The following is a 17,984-nucleotide window of genomic DNA, read 5'->3' as shown; positions in this document are numbered from 1 at the left end:
GTGCAGCTGAGGTACTTTAGTAACGTGCCTTCTCTAAAAAGATACTCAAAGGATAGAGATAGTATTTTTAAACTTTGTGTCCAAATAGCACTTACTGCAATGCATTATACCTAAATATTTACCAAAAGTTAAAGGAAATGAGAACCAACAAGGAGAAGTGGAAGACACGAGAAAAGCTAGGATGCTGCAGATGGTACAGACTGCTGTCAAATATGGGAGGGATGGGAGAGGGGTTGCTTAGAGGCAGAGTGGAGGAGTAACAGAAATGGAGCCTTGACCACACCAAATAAAGTTCTCATTTCATTGCTTGTTCCAAATAAATTAGTTTGTTTGTATAGTGCAGAACGAACGCCAATTGTCTAAAGCTAATTGGAATGCAGAAGCAAATTAAGGACTAAGAGGAAAAATTTAATTGCTTAGCCATACAGCTTCTGTATTGGGGCTGAAATAGATATCTTTTCTTTTGCTTATCCTTCTCACTCTCTGGACAGCTTGTTCTCTTAACCAACTATAGGAAGTTGCAAAATCTGCATCTTTGTAAGCTAGAATTTGGAGCTCAGAGAAAAAAGCATAGAGTAATATGAGATGCCAGAAGAGGTCTACTCACTTCCTTTAACAGGGTAAGAACCAAAAATCAAAGAATCAATAATAGGGCACAAGTAGTTTTTAACTCAGGTTGACTTTTCTTGAAAGGCCTATGCCATCTTTAATGTGGTATCTGGATGTTCTTGAAAGATCAGGGCTGGCTGGGACCTGAGGCTCTTCTCAGCAGTCTGGTATACATGGCAGTATTAGTGAATCCATTCAACACTGTTCCTGAGTTTAGACTGGCCATGGCCCCCTTTACCTTCTTAGTATTCCAAAACTTTCTTCCTCTTAATCCCAGCCTAAGATGTCAGAAACTTTTCTCCCCACCCCCTATCTAATCCCAATACTGGTTCACCAGTTATCCAGTTGACTCCATTCTGCAAGGAAGACATTCCCTTGGCCTGACTCACTCAGTCCCATTTCTCCACAGGCATCCCTTTACCGCAGACCACAACGACCCTGACTAGCTCATGTTTTGTGTTAATGGATTTGAAATTGGAGCAAATCTCCTCACCAAAGAAAAACCACCCTAAACTCTCCCACACAGGTCTCAGCAGGTTACATAAATATTAGTCCTATCATTCAAATAAATCTGCCCCCCAAGGTCCAGAACTGTGGCTCTCCCAACTTCCTGCTGCCTCTACAGAGTGATGTTGCTCCACAAACATATGAGGACCCTAAGGGATGTGGGAAAGGAACTTGGGAAAGGAAAGGGGGCCTATATCCAGATTATTTTATAAGCCCCTTAGTCTATAGCCTATTGTCAAGACCATACATTCCTAAATTAGAAGTCCCTAGAGAAGTTATGATGAGTTTGACCCGTCTGGGGCTTTGGTGAAGAGTATCTCAATAATCAGTCAGGTACATACCCTAATTTTACAAAAATAAATTTTACAAAAGTAGAAGCTCAGAGAATTTAGGGATCTTACTGAAAATACAAAAACCAATAAGTGACACAACTGTGATTTTAACCCAATTCTTCACTGAAAGTTCCTATACCACTCTGCTAGTTTAAAATACCAACAGGCAAGAGATAACCACTAAGTCACATAAAATTAGGTTTTGGGGACTCTGTCCATTATTAAACCTGCTATCTCTAGAGACTTCACTACTACAAACCTAAGTTAGGCAACAGGTAGTAGCATGGAAGGAATCCTCCCCTATTTAAGCCAAATGTGGAGTGAATATTAATCATCACTAGGACTTGGAGAATCACTAAATAAAGATTTGTTGAGTAAATGGGGGAAGGCTATTGCCTTCTAAGATATTTATCATTTTGGCCTAAGCCCCGGCTCTCTTTATGTATCCAGTGACTCTTGCCCTTAGATTCAAAAGTTAGGATCCTCTCCTAAAGAATTACCAAAGTTAAGCTGGGCATGGTGACGTATGCCTGTGGTTCCAGCTACTCAGGAGGTTGAGGCAGGAGGATCACAAGTTGGAGGCCTGCCTGAGCAACTTAGTGAGACCCTGTCTCAAAAAAAAAAAAATTACCAAAGCCATAGATCACTACCTTCCTAGTGTATACTGATGCCTCATGTGCCCTTGAGATCAGCTTTTCTTTACCCTTTCCCACCCTCCACGAGTTACCTACCTTTTACTTAGTGTTTCCCAAACCTAACTAACCTCCAGAATAATGTGTACTCTCCCAGTACTGTTCCAGGATGTTCTCAAGATCTGTTAAACATGGAAACCATTGCATGCCACCTCAGTTTGAATAGGCAACAAGTGAGCAAAAGAAGCAGTATTGTCTGATATAGGTAGAAAAGAAAAAGAATGTGTGTTTGTAGTCATATGATTTTTTCCCCTATAAAACACAGCAGTTTATAATCATATGAACACATGAATGGAACTTTATCCTCTATGGCTAACTCTAGTAATCTTAGGCTCTTGATAGTAGAATGCTTAGCCTAAGAGTATCTCTTGGAGAACCAGGCAGTCTGCTCAAACTGTCTTCAGTAAAGGATCATGCAGTATCATCTCTGTCCTGTCCACCCTCAGCCAGGGTAGGGTCAAAAGAAAGCTGTTTCTAGGTACCCTTTCTCTTACACATCCAAGAAGTATTAGAAACCAGTGCAAGGGAAAGGAAAAATGAGCCTTGACCAGGTACTTTAGTGCAACTCAAATCACTCCGAAGACCCCCTACTTCTTCTACTCTCCCTTCAAACCTCCAAAGGGGAAATCAGGGAGCCACTCAGTTTCTTATATCCCCTATTAACTCCTTCCCAGGGCTAAGGAACCAGGACACCATAGTCCTTCTGGATTATTCTCCAAGTCCTTAAATAGAAGCTATAGCAGCCCAGGGTTGAGGGTGGAGAAAGGTGTGCATGCAAGGATCTTGTGCTTTTGAGTTGGGAGGCTTGAAGTGGAGGGATGGTGAGGTATCTGTGTGTTCAGGTCTGGTCCAGCCACTCTGCCTTCTTGGGGGCCTTGCAAGTATGGACATCCACAGTGTTTCTGCACTCCTTGCATCGCACAGCACAGCACCAGTGGAATTTGCACTCACACTGAGTGACACGGGTGACTCGAGTTGTGTCGTACCCTCGGCCACAGCACATGATTTCACAACCATCTGTTCCTTTAGATGTCTTGCTGCAAACACGACCTGCAGTGCCTAGGGAACCTGGGTTGGGAAAGAGACGGAGTGAAAACCAAGTTATATCTTACTTCAGCAGCTCTGGACAACCTCATCCACATTCTCAGGAGGAAGCCATAAAGAATCTCTCTTCTGAAAATACATCCTCTAGCCAAAATGATCATTCCCTCATTGCCCTCTAAACCAGAGTTGTTATTTCCTACCATCAAGGCTCCTCAAAGGCTATTGATTTCACCTGCAGTTCTCTCCCTGCCAATAAACAATTTTTATATCCTATTCAAAATATAACTTTAAATGTTCATAATTATTAAAGCGTGGCGAGGTTTTTTATGTTTGAAATTTTCTATAATGAACAGTAAAACAGATGGGTGCCATGGCACACTCCTGTAATCCCAGTGGCTTGGGAGGCTGAGGCAGGAGAATAGAGTGTTCAGAGCCAGCCTCAGCAACAGCAAGGTACTAAGCAACTCAGTGAGACCCTGTCTCTAAATAAAAATACAAAAAAGGCTGGGGTTGTTGCTTAGTGGTTGAGTGCCACTGAGTTCAACCCTCAGTTACCCCCCACCAAAAAAAAATAAAATAAAACAACAGCCAGGCATGGTGGTACATACCTCCCTATTCAACTGAAACAGGAAGATTACAAGTTCAAGGTAAGCCTGGGACTTAGCAAGACCCTGACTCAAAATAAAAAATAAAAAGGTCTGGGGAATGTATCTCAGTGGTAAAGTGGTTTGGGTTTAATCCCCAATACCTCACCTCCCTCCCCCCAAAAATATCAGTAAAACAACAACTACAATAAAAACTTAGCCTATAATTTATCTCTTCTAAGACATCTTACCACAACTGTAATCTTGATACCATTTTTTAGTATTTTGGACCTTGCATTGTACTATACTACTATACTGAGAAGAAGTATAGAGCGTGGCCATTAAAAGTGTGAGCTCAGACTTCAAATTGTCTAGATTCAAATACCAGTTCTGCCACTTCTTAGCTGTGTGACTTATCAAGTTAATTAATGTCTCTGGGCCTTAGTTTTCTCATATGTGAATGGTAATAGTAGTAACATCTAACTTAGGGGATTATTAAATCTATAATCTCTGTTCAGATAAGGAGGTGCACTGATTAGCATGACTGGTTGAAGACTTATCTCTAAGGAGTTCCTAATGAATATTCTTTGTATGACCCCTTATAGCAAGAACTTTTTTTTTAAGTTTTTTTTTAGTTGTAGGTGGATACAATACCTTTAGTTTATTTTTAATGTGGTGCAGAGGATCGAACCAGGGCCTCGTACGTGCTAGGCGAGCACTCTACTGCTGAGCCACAACCCCAGCCCATAGCAAGAACTTTTTGGAGGGTAAGAATACCCTTTGAATTCCAGGCCCTACTTTGAGTTTTATGAGACCTAATTTTATGTTTTCCCCCTGCATAGGGAATGCTCAGGACTGTATTTTGATCAATTGCAAAAGAGATCCTGTCAACAGAAAAATTAAAGTCAGAATTTTCTATGGGTTGGACCTTATTAATAAGGACCAAGAGATGAGAAGTGACTGGCATGGAAGTTCAAAAAAGAGAATGGATTAACTAATTTAGATAGCAGTAGTATTCACATTCCTCTGGGATAAAGGGAAAACATGCTAGAACTTCTCTATTGGTATTTTATCCATTGGTTTAAAATTTCTATTTTAGGGATATATATTATGCATATTTTATTATATATGAGTATAGTGAAACAATAAGTAAAGAGTAAATATGAATATAATGGAGGTACATGCTTTTTTTTTTCTTTCTTGATACTGGGGATTGAACCTAAGGGTGTTTAACCACTGAGCCACATACCCAGCCCTTTTTCAATATTTTTTTCCTAGAAGGTCTCTCTGAGTTGCATAAGTGCCTCACTAAGTTGCTAAGGCTGGCTTTGAACTCGTGATCCTCCTGCCTCAGCCTCCCAAGGCACTGGAATTACAGGTGTGTGCCACTGCTCCTGGCTCTTTTTTTCTTCTTAATGATTGGAATATACCACCCCAAATTTCAGGAAATCACTGCTCTAGAGTTTGGGCTGACTAGGTCATTTATATGTATTATTCTTCCTTCTTTCTTGTCTCTCTTTCTCTCTCCCCCTCTCCCCACCCTTCCTTCCTACCTTTCTACCTATATTATTTTACATATATGTTAGTCTCATAATTCCAATGGCTCCTAGGATGAGCTGTATACCCTTTGTATTCCAGGCCCCACTTTGAGTTTTATGAGACCTAATTTTATGCCACAGAGGGAAACTAACACACATATGACCTATCTTCCCTAATTCCAAAGATCCTTCCCTAAAGATGCATTTTAGGTAAGGCAAAATAAGCTTACATTCAGGAGGTTGAGGCAAAAGGATCCCAAGTTCAGGGACAGCCTGGGCAACTTAGCAAGTCTTTTTCTCAAAATTAAAAATAAAAAGGGTTGGATATATAGCTTAGTGATAGAGTGCCCTTAGGTTCAGTCCCCAGTACTGCAAAAAAAAAAAAAAAAGCTTACACCTCAGATGTTAAGGAATCATTCCCAGGCATCTAGTGATTAACCCTCTGAATTAGACCAACTGGAAAACTCACCTAGTGGAGGGAACTCAGTGTGGCAATCAGCAGGGCTTGCCCAGCCTTTCTTTTAGCACCCTGCAAAGTACACATACTTTCTGTGTTTCTCGGGTAGAGCTTTACCCTGTTTCTGCTCAGTTTTACTCGGCCCCTTGCCTCTCCAGGAAGGACAGTGATGAGTAAAAACAAACAGTACAGAAGACAGCTGAGGTTTTTGGCTCTACCTCACCAAAGTTCTGACTCTTGAGTCTGCAGAAAAAAGCCTGGGAACTCCATGACAGTCACCAGAAGAGAAGCAGTTCTGTTAAACTGCATGTTATTCCCAGTTTAACCCATCTAAACCAGAAACTATAAGCCAGGATGCAGCTTCCACTTTGTTGAAGTACCTTTCCAGCATTCCCAAAAATTCCACCATAATTATCTACAAGAGACTGAAAAACAACAATTTTTTGCCTGGTACCAGCCATTTGTTACTTTTTAGGTAAAGCCTTCAGTGTGGATCTCCTCTTTCCTTGTTTCCCTGACTCCATTTTAGAATGTTAAATGATAGTACACTAGATGTAGCTTTTCAGTATCATTCATGATCTGGTTCCTCCTTATCTTTCTACCTTTAATTCCCCTTGCCAGAAACATTTACTCAGTAAGATTGATCTGCTCTGTCCCTGAACCAGATCATGGGCTTTCTCTACCACTCTGTTCCTGTGCACAGTATCTATTCTTTTCTTTATTTTTCCCCCCAGTACTGGGAATTTAACCTAAGGGTATTCTACCACTGAGCAACATCCTTAGATCTTTATTCTTTTAATTTTGAGATAGGGTGTGACTCAGTTGTCCAGGCTGGCCTTGAACCTGGGATCATCCTTCCTTGGCCTTCTGAGTTGCCAGGATTATAGGCCTATGCTATTGCACCCAGCATCTGTCTAGTCTTCTCTCTAGCTATCCAGAGAATCCTCACCCTTCAAAGAGCAGCTTAAATTCTATACTTTCAAATAAACTTTTCTTAGTTTCAACTGTCATCTCTCTTTGTAGTTGCATTTGTTTACCCATTACTCACTCTTTCTTTCTCTCTCTCTCTCTCTCTCTCTCTCTCTCTCTCTTTTCGGGGGCAGTGCTGAGGGGATCAAACCCAGGGCCTTGTGCGTTCTATGCTAGGGCAATGCTTACCAATGAGCAACATCTCCAGCCCTAATCTCACTTTTATTTAGCTAGACTGCAAAGAGCCAAAGGCTTGGTATCTTGTGCTTCTGTGTAGCTCACATATTTCTCAGAACTGAAAAAACTTACTTAAACATCTTGTGAGCTTGCCTACTATATCCCAGATGCTGGGAACACAAAGGAGCACTACGTGGCCCCAGGCCTCAAGGAGCTAATGACCACCTCTCAGTGTAGGTAGCATTGGACTGGTGGACCAGTCTCATGACCAGGTTTTCACGTAGGGAGGAGACTGAATCCTCCTATAGCATCTTCTTACCTGATTCCTGGGACTGAACAAACCATGATTAACCAGTGATGCCTGTACCAAGAACTTGGACTCCATGTCTCTGCCCACTTCACTACTCACCTGCAGCTTTGTCCAAGACACAGTAATCTGGGGAGTTGTCAAAGTAGACAAGATCAGTCCGGGTGGCATGGCGATAGCCTTGGCGGGCTGCTGTGAAGTTGGCACCATCCTGGGTGGCCGTCACCTGCACAGCCCCATCATAGCGCCGTCGCAGATAATCACCTGTGCGGCGGAAGTCTGACAGTGCACGCCAGCAGGTGCGCAGAGTACAGGAGCCGCTCACACCGTGGCACTTACACTCTAGCTTCAGAAACCGCCGCACAGCCTGGATGGGGGGAGGAGGCAGGTAAAGGAGAGTCACTGGCCAGGGTACTTTTTAGACATCCCTAGGGCCAAAAGAATGAGTGCTCTATGATCTGCTGGTCCTGGCCACCTGGTCAAGCCCTTAGTGATTCTCTCCCACATCAGATCCCACCCATTCTTCCTGATCCAGTTAAAGAAACTCCTCTTCTAGGAACCTCCCTGGCCAAGAGTACTTGTTATGACAGCCTATTGGATTATAGAGCCACAGGTTCTGCTCACGATTACAATGTGCTCACTCGTCCTGTAGTTTTCACATTTTAAAGTATCAAGTACCATACCTTCTGCTTTTGTAGTATGTTGTTTTCCAGCACTTTATGTGTTCACATTACCAGTGAACAGGCTAGAACAACCTCTTATTTCCTCAGTCTTTATGAAGGCAGTTCTCATCATCTTTGAAAAGTTACTTTCCATCTATGTGGAAACCCGGTGGAATCTAGGCATTGCCAAGCTCCTTTGCATTTAGTACTCCCCTATTTGGGATTTTGGGGCTTATGAAGGAAATCCAGAAGCCTTCAGCTCTTCTACCTTCACATTTAGTCTATGGTTACACAAACTGGTCTTCCCCAGCAAATATGAATATACACATAGACATGAATACTAACCGTGCGACCACAGCGGTTATTATGTAAGTTCATGAGGGCCCGGGCGTCCTTAAGCCTCTTCTCCTTGGCATCCACAAATGCCTTAGCAAAGCGGACACCATAGTGGATGTTGTCACTGCAGCCACCCCAGTCAAAGTCCCCACGTTGGTCATGGTGTCGACCACGGGTATAGGGATCACAGCTGCACACGCTTAATTCACCCTGGCTACAGGCACGAGTGATAGCGTGGACCACCCCTGCTGATGAGATGGCATATACAAATGCTGCTTCCCGGCTACCTAGAGAAAGATAGAGGCATATCAGGAAAGAGGTCCATGTCTGTCCCCTTCTTGAACCTATCCAGTCTCAGATACCTCCCTTCCTCTCCTCTTCTTTCCCAGAGCCACCCACTATATTCCCCTTATTCAAGGTGTCCTTCCGTTCCAAGAGCATTCCTCAGATTATCTGATCTCTTCCCTTAGCCCTCAGTATTCTCTACCCACTTCTTTGTACATCTGACCTGTTGGGCTGACTTTACTCTTGTTTCCTTCCAATTTTCTTGGGTCCTTCCATTGACAAGTCCCATGATGCATCATCCTCACCACTGGTACACTGGTATGGTTAAGCCTGCCTGAGTCCACATTCAAGGCTTTTCAGGCCCACACTGCTGGACAGTTCCCCTACTATCCGGACCCCAGCCCAGGGGTCTGTTTAGGAAGATATGCTACCTTCTCTGCCTGCTCTTGGGGTCTGATGAGTCATCATCCCTATACCCCTGACACCTCCAGATTCCCAACTCGTTCCCTTTCTCCTAGTTTACTGTCTAGCTCTGCTTAGCTTTGTTGCTGAGCTAGGGCCAAGCCACTAACTCTACAAATATTTACATATCACCTTTCTGTTTATCTTTTGTTCCCATTACTGTAGTGTTGGGAGTGTTAGGGTGACTGTATCTCTGGTCTGCATCCTTATAGTGCATGGATGCCCCCTCGGAATGGGAAGGGCAGAGAAAATGAGGGTAAAAGATGAAGATGCTAGGGAAGGCTTTACCTCTATGCCATCATTCCAAACCACTGTGATTTAGAGGGGGCCCTGCCTACAAAATAATAAGGTACTAAGTGTCTGTTCCCAACTATATCCTGTGTTCTAATTATGAAGTAGTGTGGGAAGAGAGTAGGGAGGATCATACCTCCCCCTCCCCACAAGCCCTAGGCATACGAAGGGAAGGAGCTGAAGCAGGATGAAAGAGGCCCCTACTTCTGAGCATGACACGGCCAAAGACAGTGTGGTCCCGGTCCAGCGTGGTGCAGTTCCAGCGGTGATGGCGGAACTGGTGCTGACACTCTCGGATCCATTCTCGGGCACCTTCACCCACTGAGCGCATGATATCTGGGTAACGCTGGCACAGCTGCCGCTGCCGGCTCACCAAACCAGGGATATTGTCACAGATCACTCGGGCCCCTAGTGCCCCAATGTACCTGTAAGGTGGAGATGGCCCTGTCAGAGCATCCGATCTCTTTTCTGCATCAGGAAGGGGATAAAGGGCGGGGGGAATGTTTTATATCTAGATTAGATTCCTTGCCTTTCCCCCAACCCACATTCCCTGAGGCTGATGGGTAGAACCATTCCCCACAAGCTCTGAAGAAATAGTTACACAGTTGCAGAAAGAGTAATTGGTGGTCTCCCACATTACCAGTTCCCCAGCCAAAGGCCAAAGTGACACACACTCCCAGAACATAGGCCAGGCATGTGTCATATACACAGAAGCTGTGGGCATGTCACACAAACCCATTGCCTGTTTATTTAATAAACATTAAAATCCTCACAGAAAAGTAAACTAACAAAACAAGGGTCTGAGACAACACTCTTAAACCCACATGAAGAGGAACGTCCCGAGTGGCTGGTCTTTGAAGACGGGGGGATGGAAACAGGGAGGGATGGGCAGGAAGAGACATAGTGGACAATTCTGAGTAATGTTTACAGCTTTAGTTAGACTCATGTAGCTAAAAAAAAAAAAAAATCCTCATTCCCAATATTTTCAATATTTTAGGGAGAAAGACTCCCCCCACCTCCGAACCTCTCCCCTTTTATTTTCAGGCTCCAAGGCCTTCCTTAACTAAGGAAGATTTTAAAATCACTTTTCCTAGCCTATAAGATTCAATGCCCTGGATAGACCTGCATGAACAGAAAGCTGTTTGCAGTGGGAAGCCAAAAGCCAAGATAAAATACTCCAGTCCCCCGACTGCCCAGTTTGAACAGTTATAAGAAGATAACTGAGATGGGCTCCTAAAGGATAGGTGGGTCACTAGAATCATTCATTCTCCAGTTTCTCAAGGCACTCACTATTTTCTTTCAAATACTCTTGGCCCTGGACACCATCACAAACCTTGGGAAGAGCATTTTGCAGAGAAAATGGGTGTATCACCCTTTCTCCCCAAGAAGCCACCAAGAGTTCAGAGTCATTCACCTATTTCCTTTGGCTCAGCAGCCCAGCTCTGCTTCTCACTCCTATCTTTGCAATCCCATAGTACCTTTGATTTGCAGTCCACTCTCTGTTCTGTGCAAAACACCCCAGAGGGACACTCCCCTCTTCTGAACAGGTGGGGGCCATAGAGAACAGTTGCTGCTGCAGACAGAAAAGCTTTGGTCTGAGCTATGAATGAGCCAGTGGTTTGGGAACTGCCCCAAAATGGGTCTAGAAGTGGGTGAAGTGAAGGGAGGGCAGCCAGTGGGGGAAGGGAAAAACCAAACTGCCCTAGGCCCTGTGTCCCTTCCCCCCATGCATTCCCACAGCCAGCCCTCACCCACAGACTGGATCACCACTGGTGACACCAACTCAAACAAACACAGGAGGGCTGATGCTTGCCTCTTTGGGAACTCAGCAGGGCTGATGGGCCCCATCTGTCCCGAGGGAGGGGTGAGAGGCTGGCCGTCTTCTAACAAATCCCATGGAATCAGTGTCCCCAGCACTGTCCATCAGGGCTGCAGCTTCCAGGAACAAACAAAATAAACACCCCAGGCTGGGCCAGGCCGGAAAGGGCTGCCTGACGCACAGCCCTGAGTTACACCCACTGCTGTGGTGCTTTGTTTGGAGAATCAAGACGTTGGAGTTGGAGCTCTTCCCTGTCTTACCGCCTTTCTGCTTCCCCATAAGAGTACTGCTCTAGGCAATGGGTGTTTTTGGTTTTGGGGGGTTTTGCTTTGTTTTGTTTTTTTCCTGAGAATGCTTGGGAGGAGCGGGGTTGGATGGGAACGTGAGACCAATAATCCAGCACTCATGAGACAGACTGGAGTGGGGCAGGCCAAACTCTGGAGAAAAGGCCTTTCTGTGGTCTGACTTAAGTCCATTCTGCTGCAGCCCACATTGGTCCCTCTTATTACGTCCTCAACGAGCGTGGGAACATCTGTTCAGAATCTAAGATGGCAAGATAATTAGGTTTTTCTACTTACCCCACTAAGTAACTACTTCAAGACCTTGCAGAGCATGGGGCTTGCCTGCTGGCTAGTAGTTGGCCCCAGTTGTCAGTGTGGGGGCTTCCAATAATGCTGAGACTGAACTCAAGTCCATCTCTTTGCAGTTCACCACATGCTTACAAAATGGCTGCCATGTACCCAGCACTGAGTTCATCTGTTAGGGGCACACAGATGTTTAAAGCATCCCCCAGCTTAATGGTTTGGGAGAGGATGTTAGATGCCCCTAAATCTCCAGCTTTGTTTTCCCCTCCCAAAAGTAAATTCTTCACTTTCTTCCCTGCTTCCTATACCAGCATGCTCTCCCTTCACCTGCTTTGAACTAATTCACATTTCCTCTTGACTCACACTCTGCCCCAGACCCTTACTACTACTCAAAGTATAGTCCCTAGAGCACACAAAATATCTGCATCATCTGGGAATTTGTTAGAAACTCAAGCTCTACCCCAGGCTGACTAAATCAGAGTCTGCATTTTCCCACAATCACGCTGCTCCACGAAGGCAAGAATTCTTGTCTCTTGTTTTTATCTTCTCTTGGGACAAGATGATGCTGGCTATTGAACCCAGCACTTCACTCGTGCCAGGCAAGCCCTCTTCCATTGAGCCGTACCCCCAACTCTTTGTTTTGTTCACATTCATATCCTCAGCACTGAGAATAGTGTCCAGCACATAGTAGGTACTCAGTAACTTTGTTGAATAAACAACTAACTGCTCTGATTTATCCCCAACTTCCATATCCTTAGCTAGCCATAAACTTCATTTCAGTTACAGCTTTACTCCTTGTCAACACTGCCAGTCTATTTGCAGATGTTTTATGTTTGTGTCCTTTTAATGAGGCCAAAGATCCTCTTTTTTTTTTTTCTCTCCCCCTTTTGTGTAGATCTCTTAATACACATAGTTCAGCCACGCACATATAGGATTTTGAACACAGGAATAAAACTATTAGCCTCTCCAAATCTCTTTTTTTCTTTTCAAGGAACTGGGGATTTAACCCAGGGCTTTGCACATGCTAGGCAAGTGCTGTACAACTGAGTCACATCCCTAGCCCCCAAATCTGCTCTTAATACCACAGCATTTGTTAGTGCTTTATGGTTTGTGAGACATTTTTTGTACAAAAATCCAGAGAGAGAGAGAAAAAATTAAGATCCATTTTATAGGTGAAGAAACTGAGGTTCAGGAACAGTAAGTAAAACTATTCCACTCTATCTATCAGGAGTAGTTGGAGAAAACCCAGGATAAACAAAGGCCATCAGGGGGTTGGAGTTGTGGCTCAATGGTAGAGTGCTCACCTAGCAAGTGGGAGGCCCTGGGTTCGATCCTTGGCACCACATAAAAAATAAATAAATAAATAAAGGTATTGTGTCTGACTACAACTAAAACAAAAAAGGCCATCTGACTTGAAAGTCCAAGTACTCTTTTATTCCAGGGGTAAGAGAGACACACAACACAGTGCTTTCTTAGGAGTAAAACACTTTGGCTTCAAGATTGGCATACACTTAAGCAAGTTTCTTTCTTTCTTTTCGTACTGGGTTTTGAACCCAGGGACTTGCACATTCTAGGCAAATGCTATACCTCTGAGCTATGCCACCAGTCCTTTCTTTTTATTTCAAGTCACCCAGGCTGGTCTCAAAACTGGTGAGCCTCCTGCCTCAGCCTCTTGTACAACCATATCTGGCTTGGGCAAGTTTCTTTACTGCTCCTCTCTTTTCCCTCACTTCGTTAATTTGTGAAATAGGGATAGTAGTACCTCTCACTGGATTATTATTTCTAGGGATTAAAGATGATGCTTATAAGGTGCTTGGCCATAGTTCCTGGAGTTTAGTAAGGACTCACTAAATTTCAACTGTTGGTCATAACTGTAATGCTAATATAATACCACTCTCTATTTTTCTTTATTTGTGAGCCCAGGAACATAGCCCTACTCTTTTGATCCCCTACATCCAACCCCCTACAACATAGAACAGGGAAGCACATGACAGAAGTCTCCTTTTCTTGTTTGTCATAGACTAAGAAGAAACCATCCATTTTTTCCTCTAATTAAGGGTAGAGGGAAGGAAGGAGTGGTTGGAGAGGAAGGAGAAGAATGTAGGGCTAGAAGGAAAAGCAGACTATCAGCTGGTAACATTGCTGTTAGCCTTCTGCTCCACAGTGGAACAAGGACATACACTGAAGTCAGTATACATCTCTTCTAAGGGTTGTATAAAATATCAAGTTTGTTGGATTTTCTCTTAAGGGAAAAAGAATCACATTGGGGATCTGATCTGCCTTCAGACCTCAACTTTCCACCTTGTCCTAGAGAAGGAAACCACTGAGGCAGGCATCTGGGCCTGCAGCTGTGACAGGTGGGGGTCAAGGAGACTGAAACAACCTCTGCACCCACTCCCTCTGCTAGCCCTTTTGCTTTCTTCCTCCATTTCACAGGGACTGCTAAGTCCCTTTGTGTGTCACCTGCCTCTCCCTTCAGAGCTCTTCCATCTCAAGAATTTTTCCAAAATCTTTAATATGAACCATGTGGGGAAAGGGTAATAGAGGGAGAAAAGAAAAGAAGGGGAGCAGCCAAGGATAAAAAAAATAGACTACAAACAATGCCCCTTGGGTCTTTAGGAAGCGGTAGCAGGATGTGAAATTGTCAGTGATTTCCTCAACTAAACACCAACTGGTCCCCAAGACTGCCTCCCACACTGGCAAGAAACAAGAGTTCATAAAACCAAATTGCAAATTGAGCTGCAAAACCAAATTGCAAATTTGAGCTGCAAAACCAAATATGCAAATTGAGCTGCATGAAGATGTGCAGTGGTCACTTCATGCTCTCATGCTGTCTCCATAGGGATCCAGAAGATGTAAGTCCAAAGCTAAACTGAACCATGAAGGTAAAGGGTGGCTTTGAATTTCATTCTGAATAATTTAAAGATTTGTTTTCCTGTCTCCCTTTTTCCCTTTCTCTTTCTAAAGGAATGTTTCAAGCCAGATGTAAGATATAGGCCGCCCGCTCTCCCATCCAGAACCCCCCTCCTTGCCTTCCCCAACACATCAGAGATAAAAAAGATCCAAAAGAGAATTTTCTTCTACAGGAAAACAGGGGTGGGGGTGGGGGTGGAGAGCAACGCATCTTGAAATGATAGGAATCTGCAGCCCAAGCTGGCCGGCCCCTCAGCCAGCTACCCTCTCCCCTTCCAGCCAAGATTCCAAGTCAAGAGGAGAAAAGCCACAGGGTGCAAGAGGAGAAGAGACCACAGTGTATGTGGGGGTGGGGGTGAGGTGGCCTGTTAGTTGCAAGAGAGGAGGAGCACAGTAAGAAAAGTAAGGGGAGGCACAGCATGGTAGAGGCACTAACCCAGTCCAAGAAGCCAGTTTGATGGGGGGGGGGGGGGCAGGGGGGGCGGGTGGCCGGTAGGTGAAGAGGAAAGATGAGAGGATAGAATCTTCTCAGTCCAACTCTTTCCCCTTGCCCTGCCCCGCCCCTCTCCAAGGTGTGTGGTCAGGGCGGGGGCCTGCAGCTCTTTTTCCTGAGAGAAGGGTGTAAGTGCCATCCAGTGCTTGGAAGCATGTGGAGATGGATCAGTTCTGCAAAAACAGACATACAGTGGATTCCCGCCCCCCCCCCCACCCAACATACAGGGGATCTCTAACACCAGACCTCACACATGCTAGGCAAGCACCCTCTACCTCTGAACTACATCGTCAGCCCTTTTTATTTTGAGACACTAAAAATTGCTCATGCTAGCCTTGGACCTGTGATTCTCCTGCCTCAGCCTCCTGAGTGGCTGCGATTACAGGCTTGCGCTACCACAATGGCCATCCAATGGATTTTTAATGCCTCTTGCCTCGTCTGACCTCTTGTGAAGGTCTGGAGTCCAGGCCTGCGACAGATCTGAGGAGAGAGGGTATCTCAGTATTTTGGGATTCCAGAAGCCTCTGGGAGATAAGGTCCTCTGGATAAGGGGGGAAAAAAAAAACCGAGGAAGACAAAGTTCCAAGTGATCTCCTCAAAGCCAAGGTTTAAGACAAATGCCCAGATGATGCAAACCCAAGTGTTTTGTTTGTTTTAATTACGGGGATTAATGGGGTGGTTTTGCCTCGGTTTCACTTCTAATGCTTGGTACTTAGGCGATCGAGGGCCCTGCGGAACAGCCACCGAAAGGGGGTCTGGTTCATTGAACTCAACGGAAGGCAACTTCTGCCCTACAGGGCTTGAGTTGAATGGAATAGAGGGGTTACAGCCCATGGGGGCCTGGGGAACCTCAACTATGGGGTGTCCAAATGCCCAGCACCCTCCCTCACCAGGGGAGTAGGACACGGCGCCTCATCGCCCCCATACTCCACTCTGGCTACTTCTCGACTTAAGTTGACCGTACTGCAGGGACTCCCTTTAGTTCTGTCAAGCGACCTGGTCCCTTGAGCTGGCTGCGCAGGGAGCTGTATATGCCCTATTGGCGCCTCCAGCCTCTGACCTCATCCACCCAACCCGAAGAGCCACAACTCACCACCAGGACGTATCTACACGGGCCGGCAGAGTCAGCAGCAGCAGAAGAAGGCAGGCAAGACCTAAGCGGGCCGAAGCTGGAGAGACGTCGGGGAGGACGGGTCTAGGCACCGGCGCAGGGGCAAGGGCGCGGGCGCGCCGAGGGTCGAGCTGCGCGGCTTCCTCCGCACCACCAGGCTTCAGCATAGCTCCCCGAAGACGCCCGCCGCACAGCCCGCAGGGGCGTGGACGGGGCACAGTCTGGGGTTACTCAGGGTGCTCCTACCTCACCCCTCTGGGTGGCCATGGGGTTCGCAGTCGGTTGGGGACCTGCCGTCACGCGGAGTCCGAGAGCCGGGCGTGGGGTCCCGGAAAGATCGTAAGTTGCCGTGTCGAGAAATCCACGACGGGCGCGGAGCCGGAGTCTTGGGGCGCGTTGCCAGAGCACGAGGTGCGGTGTCAGAGGTTCAGAGGCACCGTGTGGAGCTGCGGGGCCGAAAGTGCGGACAGCCCCTCCAGCCCGCGGGCTCTCATTGGACGGCGCGGGGCGGGGCCGAGACCGGGGACACGCGCGGCCTTCAAGGCGACTCCGCCTGCGCCAGACCCGGGCACTCCGCGACACCCTAGGTGTGGCGGCCGCCTCCGCCCCTGGGCTCTCCAGCGCGTCGCAGCGCTGCGCCCCCACCTGCTCGGGCGCCACGCGACCGGGACAGCTGCGCCCTTCAGCGCCCGTAGCGCCCAGTCCCTACTGATGCTGTGCCACCGGGTCCTAGCGCCCTTCGGTCGGCAATTTCTGCGGCTGTAGTTGATGGCAAGGCGTACGCAATGGAAGGGGGTTGCAGACACTTCTCGCTGTTCCCTCACCTACAGCGACAATGGAGCTGAGCACACAAGATGCACTCATTTCGTTGGGTCCTCTCCATCTTGCACTTCTGTGAAATGGGTAGAAACCCTGCCACGGAGTTGCAGGAGAATCTTAACTCCCTTTTCAACACTGCCTACAGAGGCGCGGTGGGCATCTGGTTTCAGGTAGAGGATTCTCTGATTCCCTACATCTTCCGATCCTCTGCACTGATCTCCCCTTTCACCACAACATTTAGACACGATGCCTACCCACCTGCCCCGCCCGGGTACTTTCTCCAGCCTAGGGACCGGGAATCAATCAATGGCCGACACCAAGAAGGCACACCTGCGGACCCGACGCGGACGCCCAGGCCCTTCCGTCCAGTTTTCCGCAGAGCTCAGTCTCTCCCCCAGTGTCTCGGTCCTCCACCCCCTCGGGCGGGGCTGCGAGTAGGAAAGAATCAGAAACAGCTGGGCGGTTTTCCCGCACCGGAGGCCAGGGTGGGGGTCCTGCTGAGAGAATGGAGGCCCTGGACCTTTTCTCCCCTTCGCCTTTCCACCCTTCCTGCGGGCGTGGTAAGTCGGGAAGTTCGGGAGGGTTGTCCGCTGAAAGCGATTCCCCTTTCCTCCTCCCTCTATCCCACCCCCGCACTTCCCAGGCTGGCAGGTAGAGCTCTGCGGGGTAAAGTGGCCCTTGTTGCTGTATAGAAACTATATATATTTTTTTCCTTTTGTGGTACAGGGGATGAAACACAGAGCTCCGAGCATGCTAGAAAGCGCTCTGCCCCTGAGCTACACCCCTCAATCCCCTCCTCTTTTTTTCTTAAACTTTGAGACAAGGTCTAGCCAAATTGCCCAGGCTGGCAGGGAACTTGGGATCTTCTTGCCTCATCCTCTTCAGTAGCTGGGATGACAGGCATGCGCCACAGACCACCAGTGTATACATTCTTTTTAAAGCTCTAGGCCGTCCAACTTTGAGAGTTCTTCTAGACCTAACCCTTGCTTCAGC

The 17,984-nt window shown here is 46.6% G+C and overlaps 2 protein-coding genes across 14 annotated transcripts in view; one reads left to right on the top strand and one right to left on the bottom strand.

The window, feature by feature from the left end:
* St7l (suppression of tumorigenicity 7 like) overlaps nucleotides 1–17,984 on the top strand; it is a 180,073-nt gene that overhangs the window by 95,197 nt on the left and 66,892 nt on the right. Inside the window, exon 15 of one of the 13 annotated variants that reach the window (XM_071618192.1) lies at nucleotides 14,623–14,972. The exons of 11 other annotated variants lie outside the window; for them this stretch is intronic. In XM_071618192.1, coding sequence (XP_071474293.1) covers nucleotides 14,623–14,784 — 162 coding nt within the window. In that variant the 3' untranslated portion in view covers nucleotides 14,785–14,972. Of the gene's footprint in view, nucleotides 1–3,169; nucleotides 3,571–14,622; nucleotides 14,973–17,984 lie in introns of those variants that run through there. One more of the 13 variants, XM_071618193.1, reaches the window with a different exon arrangement.
* Nucleotides 658–16,339, bottom strand: Wnt2b (Wnt family member 2B). Its single transcript, XM_027940337.2, has 5 exons — nucleotides 16,155–16,339; nucleotides 9,457–9,677; nucleotides 8,224–8,501; nucleotides 7,319–7,583; nucleotides 658–3,208 (listed from the first exon to the last, which is right to left on the bottom strand). Exons 1-5 carry the CDS (start codon nucleotides 16,337–16,339, stop codon nucleotides 2,979–2,981), a joined length of 1,179 nt encoding a protein of 392 aa, XP_027796138.1. The 3' UTR covers nucleotides 658–2,978.

Source organism: Marmota flaviventris, chromosome 10 (assembly GCF_047511675.1).
Source record: "Marmota flaviventris isolate mMarFla1 chromosome 10, mMarFla1.hap1, whole genome shotgun sequence".
In the NCBI taxonomy this organism is placed as follows: domain Eukaryota; kingdom Metazoa; phylum Chordata; class Mammalia; order Rodentia; family Sciuridae; genus Marmota; species Marmota flaviventris.
This window is presented reverse-complemented; position numbering and strand designations above follow the sequence as displayed.